The 17,811-nt window shown below is 41.8% G+C and overlaps 1 protein-coding gene across 1 annotated transcript; it reads left to right on the top strand.

Moving 5' to 3' along the window:
• Window positions 1–203: 203 nt before the first annotated feature.
• LOC141147005 (glutamate decarboxylase 1-like) lies at window positions 204–17,043 on the top strand. Its single transcript, XM_073633926.1, has 7 exons — window positions 204–389; window positions 7,028–7,183; window positions 8,618–8,668; window positions 12,210–12,359; window positions 13,136–13,245; window positions 15,693–15,786; window positions 16,486–17,043. Exons 2-7 carry the CDS (start codon window positions 7,181–7,183, stop codon window positions 16,528–16,530), a joined length of 453 nt encoding a protein of 150 aa, XP_073490027.1. The 5' UTR covers window positions 204–389; window positions 7,028–7,180; the 3' UTR covers window positions 16,531–17,043.
• Window positions 17,044–17,811: the final 768 nt, after the last annotated feature.

The following is a 17,811-nucleotide window of genomic DNA, read 5'->3' as shown; positions in this document are numbered from 1 at the left end:
TAGTAATCGATTAATTTCATAATCGATTAGTTGTTTCAGCCCTACATATTTGTTTTGCGTCAGTAACTTTTGAAAGTTGTGATGCCCGAGGCTCGGCATTATAGGTGGGCAATGAGTGCACTGGGAACCCTGAAGGAACGATTGACAGTGGCGGCCACTATATTCTTTCCATAACTCCTGAATTTGTTGGTTTCAAGTCAAAGCACCAACAGCCCTCACATCCTGCACAGTACAGTTCAGATTTACTGTGATGATAAATCGAAACTCTCTCCAAATCGATGACTAAACAGACTCCGCTTCTCTTAACAGGTACAAGAGAACTCTCCTGGACACAGATCTGGACTTGAACCTTTCTTTGACTTCATTGTTCCAATAAATGCCTTAGGCTGGTAAGTTGAATATGTTCTAGTCTGTATTCTATGTTTACATTATGTGTGTCTTACAACTTCACACACAAACCTAAAAATTTCAAAAAAACCTCCTGCGCTGCTATGTCCTTCTTCAGTGCTTGTTTAACCACTTGCTTACTGGGCACTTAAACCCCCCTCCTATCCAGACCAATTTTCAGCTTTCAGTGCTGACGCACTTTGAATGACAATTGCGCGGTCATACAACACTGTACCCAAATGAAATTTTTATTTCTTCACCACAAATAGAGCTTTCTTTTGGTGGTATTTGATCACCTCTGCAGTTTTTTTTTACTTTTTGTTAAAAAAAAATGTAAAAAACTGAATTTAAAAAAAAAAAAAATAAAAAATTTTTTATTTTGTTATAAAAAAATTTAAAACAGGTAATTTTTCTTCTTCATTGATGTGCGCTGATGAGGCAGCAGTGATGGGCGCTGATGAGGCGGCAGTGATGGGCACTGATCAGTTACACTGATTGGCACTACTGGTGGGCATTGATAGGTGGCACTGTTATGTGGCACAGATGTGCCTCACATCTGAGCCGGTGATCGGCTTTTTTTTCTGATCGTGCTGTCAGCGTGAGTAGAAAAAAAAAACGATTACCGATCTTTTGTTTACATCATGTGATCAGCTGTCATTGGCTGACAGCTGATCACATGGTAAGGGGCCGGGACCGGCCCCTTACTTGGATTGATGATCACCGAAGTCTCAGTGACTCGGTGATCACAGCACGCTCCCTGCAGGGCGAGTGCACAGGGGAGGCCGTCATATGACGGCCTCCCGGGAATTCAGGTCCGCGCTGTGGCCGTCATTCGGCCATAGCACGGATGTTAAGTGGTTAAAGTGGTTGTAAACCCTGGGGGGGAAAAAACCCTGCAAGACAAAGGCATAATGAGCTAGTTGGCATAGCCTACCAGCTCATTATTCATTAATTACCCGAGAACCAAGGCCCCCCAGCCCTCCTCGTCTTCCCTTCTGGCCAGCAACATCTCTCCCTTGGTTACTTCCGGGTATCCTGGCTCCTGCACTGTGATTGGCCGGAGCTGTAATGGCATCACTCCCACGCAGGAGCTGCCGGTAACGGCACACAGACTGAAGTAACGGCACATACGTGCCATTGCTTCAGTTTACACCAGTGCGCATGTGCCGATGTAATCGGCACATACAGGGGATATCGCCTAAACCGTGCAGGTAGCTACAAGTAAGCCTTATTATAGGCTTGTTATAGGCTTGCCTGTAGAATAAAGTTGTTGTAAAGGGTTTACGATCAATTTAAAACGGAGTAGTGGCTCATACTTTATTCCGTTCAGCATAGTTCTGTTTAGACCAACACAAACTTCAGGAAAGACGGGGAAAATGCATTCACTTATGGGCTAATACAAACTGGCTGGGTGGCACGACTTGGAAGACCTGTTGATCTTGTAGTGTCAGAGGCAGAACAAAATAGTGTTGTGTGGAGGCTCCGCTCTGGCTTAGAAATCCGTTACCTTTAGATTTCTGAGCCAAAGCTGTGCCTTGGAAAAAAACTCAGAAGTCTCCGAGCTGGATCAGCAGGGGGTCCAAATGGAGAGACCCATGTGACTCCTCAAGTGGAGGGGTTTCCACTTATTTCTTGAATGTGAAGAATACAATTCATATTTTTGGAGGGGCCTTTGTTTTAGAATTTGTTAAAGAGCTTCCCTGTTCTCATCTGAGCAGCCTTTGTCAGGTTACAAAACAACAAAAAATTTACTAGCACACTTACCAGCTAGCCTGAGAAAAAAACAACAGTGTATGTAAATGACAAAGGTAGTTGCACACATTTGCCAATCTATGTGAAAGCCACACACTCCTCTGTACACTGTGTTCCTAACTCTATAGTTTTCAGTCTCCCAAGTTGAAGCACATATAGCAGGGGATAAATTAAGGGCAGGTTTGCTTGGAGGGGGCTCGCCTCTCCCTAAAGAATCAGGGACACATTGGACACCCAGCAAAAGCACAATGGCAGCTGAAAGCATCCAAAGTGTCCCCACACACAGTGCAGCTGAAAAGCTGTGCAGATAAGTGACAACCACCCCAATCTATAACTAGCCTTTATTGTAAGGTGCACATGGAAGGGGCTTGGTTTATTACAAAATAAAAACATACCCAGCACATTCCCAGCTATCCTAGATTGGGGTACTTGACACTGATCTGCACAGCTTGTCTTTGTCAGGGTTCCCTATTTGCTGCGTGTACAGTTCCCCACAGGTACAGATCTGTAGTGAATATCACTTCCGGTACTCAAGTTTTGTGACAGTTTGATGCACTTCAAATTTTTCTAAAAGGGTCCAAGGCATATCAGTAATGTAATTCTATTTACATGTTACAATAGAGGGACTGTTTGCATCTTCTAGACAAAGTATTGTGTACTGAGATATGCTGTGCCTCAAAGATGCCAAGTACTATGACCAATGAGAATGTCCTTTACCTTGTGATGGATGGGCATACACTACATACATTCCATGCTCATTATGCTGCTACACATTTTGATGTTGTAATAATCGCATGTTGGTGTTTAAAGATCAATTCAACTTTTTTTTGAACCCCTCCTTGCTATACTAAAATATTTTGGTTGGAGTGGGGCTTTAAATGGTGAATACCTGTAACACTAGGAGTAGTGTAATCGTTGCTTTTATCTTTAAAAGTCTGATAACTAGTTTTGATTATATTCCTATGATATAAATTGGTGATGTCTCTCCCATGTGTAGCATACAGAATGGGAAAGCCTGTTGTCCTGTGTCTGCAAATTGCTTCTATGTCTGTGGTATAAGTGATCTACTTGCAGCTAGCCTCTTAAAATGCCCACATATACAGAAGAAAAACACTCCTTAGTGTATTACCGCAAAAACATTAGAGTATTTATTCACATAGTCAATGGGTACTCGCATTTAGTAAGTAAATACAAAGCGAATGGTTAAAATCGGGAAGCCGGAACGATCTGTGCTCCACGGCCTGAAAACCGGAAGTGATGCAATGGCGCTGTTAGCCCCGCTACACAGTGGCTCATACTGTGAAAGTGAAATACCTCCTTGTGGGTTGAATAATAGAGGTGAGTGCGTTTCCTATGGGGCACCTTTTTAAAGAAGCACTGAATAAAAATCTGAAGGAGCACTTTGTCACTTTATTTTGGGCTTTGTAGTACACCAGTATCTAAGGACATTATATGCACGTTGAGTCCAGCACTATAGCATTGTTATACACTGGTTACATTTGTGGATTTTGCACAGGTGTGTGTGTGTATATAATATATCTCCTTTTTATTTTTGCATGCAAATGTTTTTTTTATTTTGTATGTTTTTTCCACTTTTATTCATTTCAGATGGTGGTCCTCTGAGTAGGAGGCTCACACTATATTACTATATAGTAGCATATAACAGTGTGAACAGTGTTTGTCATATAAACAGTACTGTCAGATATCAGTACTGCTAGCTCTTTTTGCACGATTCTATGCACTATGCACTTTAGCACATACTAGCACTAGGAATCACTCACGCATTTAGAGGGTCTGGAACATCTTAAAGTAAGAACAGCGCCATTTCTATCCATTTTCTTCCTATATTTTTCTATTTTCACCTTAGGGTGGATTTATTGATAGAGGCTGCATTTCTTTATATATGTTTTTGTATTTTCTTACCATAAGCGCGGGAGTTTATACTATTCTTACGGTGTTACACGACCTCGCAATTGTCATTCAAAGTGTGACAGCGCTGGAAGCTGAGAATTGGCCTGGGCAGGAAGGAGGTGAAAGTGCCTCCTGTATTGAAGTAATTAAAGCCCAGTTGAACTTTCAGCTAACACTTGCTAAATACAGTACATAAAAACAAAATGTGTTTCATGCCTTACAGTAGATTTTCTGTACAAAGCTTGTCCGGCATGTTGAAGAGAGTGACCCATCCCCTGCTGAGCTAGAGCTGTCCAATCAACAAGGGGCCTACGTTTTACTGATTAGAGAGCTATAGCTCTGACCCAGTAGTGGAAGTGCTAGTCTGCAGCTTCTGGCTTTTATACTCAAGTGGCTTCTTTAGAAAGAAAAAACTGTAAGACGCTGCACGCCCTTTTATTTAGGTGCACATGAAATGTATTTAGCTGATTTAACCACTTGCCGACCGCCTAACGGCGATATACGTCGGCAGAATGGCATGGGCAGGCAGAATCACGTACCCGTACGTGATCTGCCTCCCGCGGGCGGGGGGTCCGATCGAAACCCCCCCCCCCCCCCGGTGCCTGCGGCGGTCGCCATTTGTCTGGGAGCGTTGAGAGGCGAGGGGGAGGCCATCCGATCGTGGCCCCCCCCCCCTCGCGATCGCTCCCAGCCAATGGGAATCCTCCCCTGCCTGTGTGTAGTACTTACAGGCAGAGGATGTGATGTCATCTCTCCTCGGCTCGGCAGTTTCCGTTCCGGCGCCGAGGATAGAAGACATGTGAGTGCACAACACACACACAGTAGAACATGCCAGGTACACATTACACCCCCAACCCCCCCCCCCGATTGCCCCCCAATCACCCCTCCCTGTCACACTGACACCAAGCAGTATTTTTTTTTTTTTCTGATTACTGCATGGTGTCAGTTTGTGACCGTTAGAAGTGGTAGGGCAGTGAGTGTTAGCCCCCTGTAGGTCTAGGGTACCCCCCTAATAAAGTTTTAACCCCTTGATCACCCCCCGTCACCAGTGTTCGGCGTCAGCGTTTTATAGCGAGAGGGACCCCCATATACTATCTAATAAATTTTTTAACCCTTTGATTGACCCCTAGTTCACCACTGATCACCGTATAACCTTTACGGTTGACGCTGGTTAGTTCGTTTATTTTTTATAGTGTCAGGGCACCCGCCGTTTATTACCGAATAAAGGTTTAGCACCCTGATCGCCCGGTGGTGATATGCGTCGCCCCAGACAGCGTCAGCTTAGCGCCAGTACCGCTAACACCCATGCATGCAGCATACGCCTCCCTTAGTGGTATAGTATCTGAACGCATCAATATCTGATCCGATCAGATCTATACTAGCGTCCCCAGCAGTTTAGGGTTCCCAAAAACGCAGTGTTAGCGGGATCAGCCCAGATACCTGCTAGCACCTGCGTTTTTCCCCTCGGCCTGGCCCAGCCCACCCAAGTGCAGTATCGATCGATCGATCACTGTCACTTACAAAACACTAAACGCATAACTGCAGCGTTCGCAGAGTCAGGCCTGATCCCTGCGATCGCTAACAGTTTTTTTGGAGCGTTTTGGTGAGTAGACACCCCAAGCTATTTGCTGAGTCATGTGGAGTCCATGGAATATTTTATATTGTGACACAAGTTGCGGGAAAGAGACAATTTTTTTTTTTGCACAAAGTTGTCACTAAATGATATATTACTCAAACATGCCATGGGAATATGTGAAATTACACCCCAAAATACATTCTGTTGCTTCTCCTGAGTACGGGGATACCACATGTGTGAGACTTTTTGGGAGCCTAGCCGCGTACGGGACCCCGAAAACCAAGCACCGCCTTCAGGCTTTCTAAGGCCGTAAATTTTTGATTTCACTCTTCACTGCCTATCACAGTTTCGGAGGCCATGGAATGCCCAGGTGGCACAAAACCCCCCCAAATGACCCCATTTTGGAAAGTAGACATCCCAAGCTATTTGCTGAGAGGTATAGTGAGTATTTTGCAGACCTCACTTTTTGTCACAAAGTTTTGAAAATTGAAAAAAGAAAAAAAAAATTTTTTTCTTGTCTTTCTTTATTTTCAAAAACAAATGAGAGCTGCAAAATACTCACCATGCCTCTCAGCAAATAGCTTGGGGTGTCTACTTTCCAAAATGGGGTCATTTGGGGGGGGTTTGTGCCACCTGGGCATTCCATGGCCTCCGAAACTGTGATAGGCAGTGAAGAGTGAAATCAAAAATTTACACCCTTAGAAATCCTGAAGGCGGTGATTGGTTTCTGGGGCCCCGTACGCAGCTAGGCTCCCAAAAAGTCTCACACATGTGGTATCCCCGTACTCAGGAGAAGTAGCTAAATGTATTTTGGGGTGCAATTCCACATATGCCCATGGCCTGTGTGAGCAATATATCATTTAGTGACAACTTTTTGTAATTTTTTTTTTTTTTTTTTGTCATTATTCAATCACTTGGGACAAAAAAAAAATGAATATTCAATGGGCTCAACATGCCTCTCAGCAATTTCCTTGGGGTGTCCAGTTTCCAAAATGGGGTCATTTGTGGGGGTTTTGTACTGCCCTGCCATTTTAGCACCTCAAGAAACGACATAGGCAGTCATAAATTAAAGGCTGTGTAAATTCCAGAAAATGTACTGTTGTAATGTATGTAATGTATGCAGTTCCCTAGCATCACATCCAATAATTTGCAGTACACCATTTCACGTCACCATTAATGAATTATAAACACTTTTCCTCTTTTTATACCACTATAATGCCTTTATTACATTACTATCCAAACTTGTTTAGTCATTTTCATAGGATCCATTACCGTGAGACATTTATACAAAGACTACATGTCCTTTGTCAGTCCCAATATATACATGTTTAGAAATACTCATGTTAATACAAATACTATTTTCCTTTAACTGATGATGGCTATTATGGATGTTCATTTCAGGTGCATGCTCCCTCACCCCTTGGAGGGCGCGTACAGTGTGGCTCTTTGCAAGCCCCTTCGGGTCATCTCCTCTTCAACGGGGGGGTGGCGGCCCTCCGGCTTCTCCAACGTTTCCTCCTATCTTGGAATATATAACCTCTATTCCACCTTTAAATGGTAAAGGCTTGCCGTCTCAATTCATTTAATGTGATGAAGGATGATATATTTCTCTAATTATGTACATATGTAATATATATTTTTTAGATCTATTTGTCCCACTGACGAGACCGTATTAAGGTCGAAACGCGTCGGGGCTTGTATACTCTACAATATGATGGAATGTAATGACATGTACAATGTTTTTTTTTTACTGTGCAATGTTGATGAACAAATGATGTGCATTTGTGTTTTTACTGTATTGTGGAATATGAATTGTGTTATTGGACCAGATTTGGTATGTACCTAGTCTAACCCATCCAACCATGTTACTGAATATGGGTTTTCAATAAAATACTCGTATATTTATTAGACTACTCTTCTTGATTTTGCATATTGCTGTTTTAAAGCCCCATTGGGGAAAATCCTTCCTTATACAATACTTAATTTTGGGGTGTGCAGCTCACTTTGTCTCTTCTATATGTGTCTTTTTCCCATAGTCCTTAGTGGGGTGACTGGGGTAGAAATCTGTGTGTGGGGGGCTGTGCTGGGTTTAACAATGCGTTTTGCTGACATCAGTGCTGGGTTTAATAATGCGCCTGCGCCTCTTTTGTTATGGTCTCAACTGCTAACTCACTTAAAGCAAACTTGGCTCATCTAGCACAGAGCAAACACTGCCAAGCATCTGGCAGTAAGCAGTGACTGGTAGCAAGCAGTAACTACAACTGTATATAGTTTATTGCTTTTGAAGTTTGAAAGTTTGCATGCGGCCCCCATGGGATATGAATACTTGTCATGTGGCCCTCAGGCAATTTGAGTTTAAGAGCCCTGGTCTAAAAGTTCTATTGCTAGGTGGATTAGGGGATCTATCTGTGAGGCATACAAAGCGTCAGTTCACACCCCTCCTTCTAGAATTAGGGCCCATTCAACGAGATCCATGGCCACATCATGGGCAGAAAGAGCAGGGGCATCATGGGAAGAAATTTCTAAAAATGCCGTCTGGTCCTTTTCTCATGCATTTGGCAAACATTATAGAGTTCAGATGCTTTCCAGCCAGGACCTCTCCTTTGGTAGGAAAGTGCTTCAGGCTGTCATCCCTCCCTAAGGTATAGAATCTTGCTTATCCTCTCAAGTAGCTGTTCTGGAAGGTGAGGGGGGGAAAACCCCTGTTAGACTTACTGGTAATGGTATTTCCAGGAACCTTCCAGGACAGCGTCTATATTCCCACCCTTTTCTATTTTTTTCACTGGTCGACCTCGTTTACCTGGTGGTGGGGTTTTTATATGATTTTCTGTTTTTTTTTTTTTTTTTTTTTTTGTTTTTGTTTTTGTTTTTTTTTTTTTTTTCCCTCTGCCGAGTGCACTTTTGGTGGAGGTTACTTGATCTTCTAAACAACTGAGGGTCAGAGGAAAGGGAGGGGCCTTTTAAATTGTATCTGATTTGTGTTTCCTTTAGAGGGCAGAGCCAATCATCTCTCAAGTAGCTGTCCTGGAAATACCCTTACCGGTAAGTCTAACGGGGTTTTCTCACAGATCCTTTGACAATTCTTTTGCTTTCCAGAAACTCATTTACCTTTTACACACACACACACCAAACCGATCACAGGTGAGGATGGTTACCTTTTTAATAGCCATTCAAACCCCTTTGTGTCAACTTGTGTGCATGTTATCAGGCGAAAATCACCAGGGTATGTACAGTCAGGTCCATAAATATTGGGACATCGACACAATGCTAATCTTTTTGGCTCTATACACCACCACGATGGATTTGAAATGAAACAAGATGCGCTTTAACTGCAGACTTTCAGCTTTAATTTGAGGGTATTTACATCCAAATCAGGTGAACGGTGTAGGAATTACAACAGTTTGTATATGTGCCTCCCACTTTATAAGGGACCAAAAGTAATGGGACAAATTAACAATCATCCATCAAACTTTCACTTTTTAATACTTGGTTGCAAATCCTTTGCAGTCAATTACAGCCTGAAGTCTGGAACGCATAGACATCACCAGATGCTGGGTTTCATCCCTGGTGATGCTCTGCCAGGCCTCAGGACAGCTTGTTTTGCTTTAAAAATTTAGCAAATTAGTCATTTTTCTTAATGAATTTTGGCCAAGAAGCCAGGAAAGTAAAAATACCCCCCAAATAACCCTTCTTGGAAAGTAGACAATCTAAGGTATTTCGTAAGAGGCATGGTGAGTGTTTTTTCCCACAATTCTTTGCAACATGAAGATTTTCTTTTCCTTTTTTTTTTTTTTTTTTTTTTTTTTATGAATTGTCATATTAACAGGTTATTTCTCTCACACAGCATATGTATACCCCAAAACGCATCCTACTGCTCCTCCTGAGTATGGCGATACCACATGTGTGAGACTTTTACACAGCGTGGCCACATACAGAGGCCCAACATGCAGGGAGCACCGTCAGGCGTCCTAGGGACATAAATTACACATTTCATTTTTTGACTACCTCTTACATTTTTGAAGGCCCTGGAAGCCAGGACAATGGAAACGTCCACAAAATGACCCCATTTTGGAAAGTAAACACCCCAACGTATATTCTATAAGGCATAAGGAGTCTTTTGAACATGTCATTTTTATTTTTTTTTTACACAAGTTTTTGGAAAACGTGGAAAGATAATGAAAACTCATATTATTTTTTTTTTTTTTTACACAAAGTTGTCCATTTATAGGATATTTCTAACACATAGCAAAAATGACACCCCAATATATATTCTGCTTCTCCTCCGGTATGGCGATACCACATATGAGACTTTTACACAGCCTGTCCACATACAGAGGACCAACATGCAGGGAGCGCCATCAGGGACTTAAATTTCAAATCTAATTTGACTACCTATTACACTTTTGTGATTCACTGATGGGCACTGTAGTGGCAAGAATGCAGCATGGATGAGCACTGATGTGGCATGGCTGTGGCAAGGATGAGCACAGATGAGGCATGGATGAACATGAATGAGCCATGGATGAGCCACGGCTGGATGGAGCACGGATGAGCCAGGGAGGGATGGAGAATCTATAGGCAGGGATGGATGGAGAATGGATGAGCACAGATTGAGCAGGGATGAGCCAGGGATGGATGGCGCATGGATGAGCCAGGGATGGAGAATGGATGAGCACGGATGGATGGAGCACGGATGAGCCAGGGATGGAGCACGGATGAGCCATGGATGGATGGAGTATAGATGGACACATATAAGGCATGTTTTCAGCACATGTGGCGCATGGATGGGCACATATGAGGCATGTTTTTAGCACATGTGGAGCATGGATGGGCACAGATCAGCACTGTGGGCACTCCAGAGACAGCCCACAGCGCTGCTGCACTCGGCTCCTTCCTCTCCTCACACGCTGTACTGATCAGTGCGAAGAGAGGGGAGGAGCTGCACCGGACAAGCTCCGGTTTGTTGACAAGTGATCGCTCCGTCATTGGACGGGAGCGATCATGTGGTAAAGGGCCTCTGCGATTGGCCCTTTACCCCGTTCTGTGACGCATCGGGTCCTGAGGACCCGACAGTCACAGACATTCCCGGGGGCGCGCGGGAGCGTGATTCTGTGAGGACGTCCATGGACGCCCTCCCAGAATAAGCCGACTGCACTATAGCCATCTTTCGGCTATGGCCCAGTCGGCATGTGGGTAAAAGTCAGCAGCTACAGTGCAGTGTTTATAGTTGCTGACTTTAAAAAAAAAAAAAAAGAAAAGAAAAACGCCTGGAGCACCGCTTTAACTACAGAAGTTAGCAGTTTTTCAGAATTATTCAGCAATGTTTAAAGATACTTCAACAATTGATATGTGAAATTGTGAGCTAGTCATGACCTACTCCTTTAACTGAGTGCATCTAAAGTTTTCTGAACAGCAAAAAAAAAATGTTTGTAATTGCTTCCAATCCATATGTTTTTTTGTTTTTTTTATTTGATAATTTTGTTGTTTTGTGACCGGATCATGTGCATTTCAGAATAGTCTCCATCCATTATACTAATATGTATTGTATAGCTCTCACTTTGTGTGTGGTTTTTCTTCTCCTCGTGTTTACCCACAGTTCCTGTATTAACCCCACAAATAAATCATTCCCTCGTCTCTGTTCCTCTAAACCCAGCAGTCTCTTTGCCAGGTAATTTTATGCCGGGCTGCTTTGAAACATTTGATATTACAGAACGTGTGTGTGCAATTATAAAAGGTGTTGTAGATTCTCTTTATGAAATCCCCAGAGTGTGTTAGGTAACAAAGTTGACAGACCAGCAACTGTCAGACTTAAGGTGACATCTGAGTCTCTGATTGGTACTGATCAGCAATTACTGTACTCTTAAACTGAAAATGAACAAGGCTCTAATAGTTGGGGTTGACAATTTCAGACATTTGACATTAATGGTTTTGTTAGGTTCATTAATTGAACAAAACAAAAAAAGCCAACAAACAGTTTATAAGACTTAGGCTTTGTTCACACTTGTTGCATTGCGGAACACAGGCAGAATCGCACACTTTCCCGCAGTGCTCAAAATGCGTTGCTGTTTTACAGATGTATGACAGTGCCATGAGTTCTGAATGGTACCCCACACATCTCACTAATCTGTGCCTGTTCACTTATGTCAATACATATGGTACCGCAGTGCAATTTTTAAAATGATGCAGTCATCTTTTTTTGTGCATTTATCACACATAGAGCAGCCCTTTGAAATAAATGCTCTGCCCCAAATGCGACACACAGCAATGTGCAAAAAAGAATGCACACAATCGACCGCACCTCAGTGGTGTTACCGAAGTCTTAAAATACATAAAACAACTTTATATACAGCATAGTATTATTATCATACAGGATTTATATAGCGCCAACAGTGTATGCAGTGCTTTACAATATAAAAAGCAGACAATACAGTTCTCTCTGTTTACTTTGATAACAAAATACACATTTAAAGCATTTTTTAGTGGTTATGTAAATTGGCTACACTTCAGTTTCCATTCTTTAGCAAACTGACGTTACCTAAAATAATTAGTATTTTATTTTTTTTCCTATTTTTTAATTCACTAGGGTATTCTTCAAGGATGCAATCAGATGTGCGCAGGATATCTCTTCCAACAAGACAAGCAGTACAACATATCATATGACACAGGAGATGAAGCAATACAATGTGGTCGCCATGTAGCTATATTTAAATTCTGGCTCATGTATAAAGCAAAGGTATATAAAGTGATTTTCAGAGTTTAGCTGGGACACAGGACACCAAGAAGAAAACATGCACAACGCTTCTTATGGCAAACTCATAAAATCCTAAACACAAACTCTGGCCTATTTTTGCCACATAATCTTCATACAGCAAACAAAAGTCCATATACATAGGGGATGATCTACAAAAGGCAAATAGACTGCACTTTGCAAGTGTAGTTGCTCCAGAGATTAGTAAATGAGGCAAAGCTCCACTGTGCAAAGAATACCCAATCGCATGCAAGACAAAAAAAACAGCATTTTTGCTTGCATGGATTGTATGATCGCAGCAGAGCTTCCTCTCATTTACTAAAATCTGGTGCAACAGCACGTTGCAGAGTGCATCTCCACTTGCAAAGTTCGCAGTTTATTTTCCTTCAGTAAATCAACCCCATAGTATGCTAAACGCTATCACTGGGGCTTGGTCACAGAGCACTGGAATCCCCATGCAGGCAGTCTCATTCATGTCAATTGGGACGCAGCCCCTGTTCCAAACCTGGCACCCGCATGGCCCTAAACACAACTTACATCCCTATGTAGGCAAACACGGCCCTTGCATAAGTGTACACTGTGGTACGCACGTGTGAACGAAGCCTGAAATGAAATTTAACGGCAATAATCCTCTATGTGATACACATCTAAAATGATGATAATGTCAATAGTAATACTACATAACCACCAGCTCCTGCATGTTTAGTTAAGGACAAATAAAAACAAGATATTGATTTGATATGTCTTTCTTTTTCAAACAGGGCACTGAAGGGTTTGAGCAACAGATCAACAAATGTTTGGAGCTCTCAGAATATTTATACCAAAAGGTCAGCAATCGAGAAGACTTTGCGATAGTCTTCAAAGGAGAGAGGTCAGTATCTCAACATTCCAGTAAATGGGAACAATCCCATCACATACAAGTAACATCTGAATGTATAATATGTAACAATACTGCTAAAACAGTGTTTCTCCAATATCTAACAATTTCCCAAAGAACTAACAATCCAATGACTGTCCTATTAGGGCCAATTGCCTAATCCTAGAAAACTCTTATGATTAGTCAACAGAAAATACCAGCATGTTGAAGATATCAAATCAGTACTACAGTACTCCAGTTTAAATAAACCAAGTGGAGCATGGAGTCCTTGACTTTCCACCTGGAATCCAGGAGCCAGTTATGGTGTCGAAAAATAAACGGCTAAGTAATGGAATTCCCCCATGGACATACTGTTGCTGTCAGTGTACAGTATGAATAGACATTGGGGATGATTTGCTAAAACTGAAGACTGCAAAATCTGGTATACAGTAGCTGTGCATGGTAGGCAACCAGTTTCTAATGTCAGCTTGTTCAATAAAACTTTGACAAAAAACCTGGAAGCTGATTGGTTTCTGTGCAGAGCTGTACCAGATTTTGCACTCTCCAGTTTTAGTAAACCAACCCCCCATTGCCCATTTTATTTTAGATTTATTTTTTTTATAATCTGTTTTTATTTAAATTTGAACAAAACAATACAAGAAAAAATATATACATTAACAGAAAAAAAGGTATGAAAACAAAATTACAATCACAATGGGGAAAAAAAAAACATTGTTACTATATAACATGACACAAAATTTCTAAGGTGCCAGAGTTCCAAAGATGGGGAGCCATCCAATGGGAGTAGTCGCGCCCCCCCCCCCCCCCCCCCCCCCCCCCCCAAGGCATAATGACAAATTTCAGTACTATTAGCGGCATTCCCGAGCCACACTCGGGATTGCATTGCAGAATCCTGGTCCAGGTTACTTACCTTGTCACCAGGATTCTTCGATATCCCCCCCGCTGTGTCTGCAGGCTATGTCCCCTATAAATTAAAATTTGTGCGCTAGCAGAAGTAATACAATTAGGAAGCTCCTAGAGGTAATATCCGGAGCCGCAATATATATGAATCCCAGCACAAGAAAATACCAAAACAATAAATACAAATAGTGCATTAAAACATAATGGAAAATGAAAAAATGTGAAAAAATATATATATATAATCAGAAAAAAGTGAATATTCTGAAAATAAGATATAACACTCAATCATCTAAAAGACACCTATATTCAGTCCATGAACAGGCTTAGCACAAAAAAAAAAAAAGAAAAAAGAAAGAAAGAAAACGTTCCTTTGGTGTGTCACATCAAAAACCAGAAAAGTGATAAGATGTGAAAAACGCTTCCAAACACCCATTGATTGCAGAAGAGGAGTAATGGATGTACTCTTACCCCATTCGTTGGACCTCCTCTATAGCAAGGTCATATGCGCTTGCAGATATAGCCCTCTGCAGGGACAGATGGAATGTTGATGTCCGGGTCCTGTCAGCGTGCACCACCGACTCAAAGTTGATCCGACTGATCCAACTGTTCCAGCATCAGGAGGGAGACTCAGGATTGGGAGGATCCATATTTAAGAAAAGAAGGGGAAAACGACTCCAATGGTGTAGTAATATTAGGGATTTATTGGTTAAAATAAACCACAGGTAAATGTACAAAAAGGTTCCAATATGAAAAACGTTTAAAAAGGCGGCATAAAAACAAAGGCTAAACGCCCGTGCAATCAAAGAATAAAGAACACGTGATGGCAAGCACTGCGAGGCCACGCCCTACATGTTTCGTCATACGTGACGTCTTCTACGGGGCACGGGACAGTTGGATCAGTCGGATCAACTTTGAGTCGGTGGTGCACGCTGACAGGACCCGGACATCAACATTCCATCTGTCCCTGCAGAGGGCTATATCTGCAAGCGCATATGACCTTGCTATAGAGGAGGTCCAACGAATGGGGTAAGGGTACATCCATTACTCCTCTTCTGCAATCAATGGGTGTTTGGAAGCGTTTTTCACATCTTATCACTTTTCTGGTTTTTGATGTGACACACCAAAGGAACGTTTTCTTTCTTTCTTTTTTCTTTTTTTTTTTTGTGCTAAGCCTGTTCATGGACTGAATATAGGTGTCTTTTAGATGATTGAGTGTTATATCTTATTTTCAGAATATTCACTTTTTTCTGATATATATATTTTTTCATTTTCCATTTTCCATTATGTTTTAATGCACTATTTGTATTTATTGTTTTGGTATTTTCTTGTGCTGGGATTCATATATATTGCGGCTCCGGATATTACCTCTAGGAGCTTCCTAATTGTATTACTTCTGCTAGCGCACAAATTTTAATATATATGCTTTGGTACTCTATGGATATTTGGAGTTTTTTGTTGCAGCTGCATTTTTGTGAATTTAAGTAATCTTTTGACTCACTGTGTTTTGCTCATTAGCGCAAGTTTTTTCCACCATTCCTTAGGCTATGTCCCCTGCCTGATGCTCTGTGTGCCGGCCTCCATTACCCTGCGAGCGTCGCGACACATGGGGCCGGAGCCCGGCGGCAAATTCAAAAGGTACAAAAAAAATAACCCCTACAGTACACTATAATCTTACAGATTACATTACTCTATCAAATCATTTTCACCTCCCTTTTGTCCAGTGCCCTACCTGCACTATATATAATTTTGTCCATGGCAACCAAAAAGTGTCCCTTTACGTCATAAGTGGTTTTAGACCAGCTAGAAAACAGCGATAGTAAATTGGAACACTTGCGGAATCGAGCGATAGTGAATCGTGGGGAAATTAATTTTATTTTTTTTTTTATACCTAATTATAGTTATTATATTATAATTTATGACTTCATGTTTCAAACTTTATCACAACCACAAAGAAATACCAGAATTTCCACTAATGACTAGTCAGGATAACAAACTTGCTCCTTTTTGGCATTTAAAGCAATGTGTTGGAAAAGGCAGAGTAGAGGAAGGCACACTTACAGGCTGATAACAGACAGAAGTCCATGTTGTCTCAGGAGGAACGTCAGGGATCGTAGCAATAGTTACACTGCCATATTTGGTTTTGTCAGGTCACAGTATGTGTGGTAAGTGAGAGATATGGTTGTGGTGTGATCAATGAACTCTTTCTATCCTGTGACTTGAAAAGAAATGTTTAACTATTAAAATGATATGCAATGCAGTTTTAATTTTTCAATAAAATTCTACGTTAAAACCCACAAAAATATTTGTTTTCTTTTTTGTTTTTGTTATTTATAGATACAAACAATGCTGGATTTACCATTTATACTGCTTACTACATAAGATGCACATTAGAGCCACCAATTTGCCTGTATTAGCAGAGATGTTCCTATTTCCAGAGAGAACCTAGGTGCTTGTAGTAGTCTTTCCAGGACAGTCACCTGAAAAATGATTGGTTCCTGCTAAAACAGTGTTTCTCCAATATCTAACAATTTCCCAAAGAACTATCCAACGAGTGTCCTGTCAGGGCCAATTGCCTAATCCTAGAAAACTCTAGGATTTCCAGGACAGTCACCTGAAAAATGATTGTGTTTTCAGTAGATTGAGGAACCAATCAGAAAAGTAGGTAAAAGACCCTCCCAACCTCACCCTTCAATTTTTGCCCAATAGATGGAACCACCACCAAGTAAGTGAGAAAAACAAATTTAATGCCAATAGTAAAAACAATGGGTGGGATATAGGAATGCTGTCCTGGAAATACTGCTAATAATACTTGACGGTAAGTTTCACTAAAGCAGGCAATCACTTTAAAATGAAAGTACTATTCATACCCTTGTTTCAATACTTTTTTTTTTTTTTTTTGGCTACTTTTTTGTGACAGGTACCCCCTCCCACAATAATCACCTAAGTGAAAACCAGTCAGCTTGGCCTGTTTTCCCCTTCTAACAAATGCCTGGGACATTGCCTCTCACATGCACAGGGAGAATATCTGGGAGATACAATAAGACACTATCCTTGTAAGTGAAACACTTTTGAGGGTCCCTGGCAGCAGAGTTTGTCGCCTCACCTGCTTTTCATTTCTCCATCCTAATCTGTGTTCCCTCCACAGTCTGTCATTCCTGTTGCTTTCTTTCCCCTTCAGCAACAGTAAATAATGTACAGAACAGAGGGAGACAGTGCATTATTGGTTTTAAACAGTGTGTGCACTTTTTAATGTTATACATGCAAAAGTGATCTATCAGCAATTAAAGTGCTAATGAAGTCTTCAAAAAAAAAAAAAAAACAACAAGCAAGTTAATGACATACTTTAACCCCTTCCCGCCGACCGTACGCACATATGCGTACTCGGCTTTCCGGGGTTATACCGGGATGATGCCCGCAGCTGCAGGCATCATCCCGGTACCGTTGTTTACAGCGGGCGATCGGCTACCCGTGTATAACAACCGATGCGGCTAAAAGCCGCTCGGTTGTTATACCGGAGGAGCGGGAGGGGACACCCCCACCCCCCCCCCTCCCGCCGGTGTCCAATCGGGTACTTTCGGCGGCTGGGGGCGGGCTGGAACGAAGCTGTGAGCGGCTTCGTTCCAGCCTTCTTGTTGTAAACGCGGAAGCGACGTCATGACG

Source organism: Aquarana catesbeiana, linkage group LG06 (assembly GCF_042186555.1).
Source record: "Aquarana catesbeiana isolate 2022-GZ linkage group LG06, ASM4218655v1, whole genome shotgun sequence".
In the NCBI taxonomy this organism is placed as follows: Eukaryota; Metazoa; Chordata; class Amphibia; order Anura; family Ranidae; genus Aquarana; species Aquarana catesbeiana.
Note: the sequence above shows the minus strand (reverse complement) of the source record. Positions and strands in the feature narration are given on the sequence as shown.

Bases quoted from the DNA above. Each gene is read 5' to 3' on its own strand.
- LOC141147005 (XM_073633926.1), top strand. The intron at 13,246-15,692 runs GTCAGTATCTCA...ACCATTCCTTAG, and splicing joins ATAGTCTTCAAAGGAGAGAG to GCTATGTCCCCTGCCTGATG. The intron at 15,787-16,485 runs GTACAAAAAAAA...TGTTATTTATAG, and splicing joins CCCGGCGGCAAATTCAAAAG to ATACAAACAATGCTGGATTT.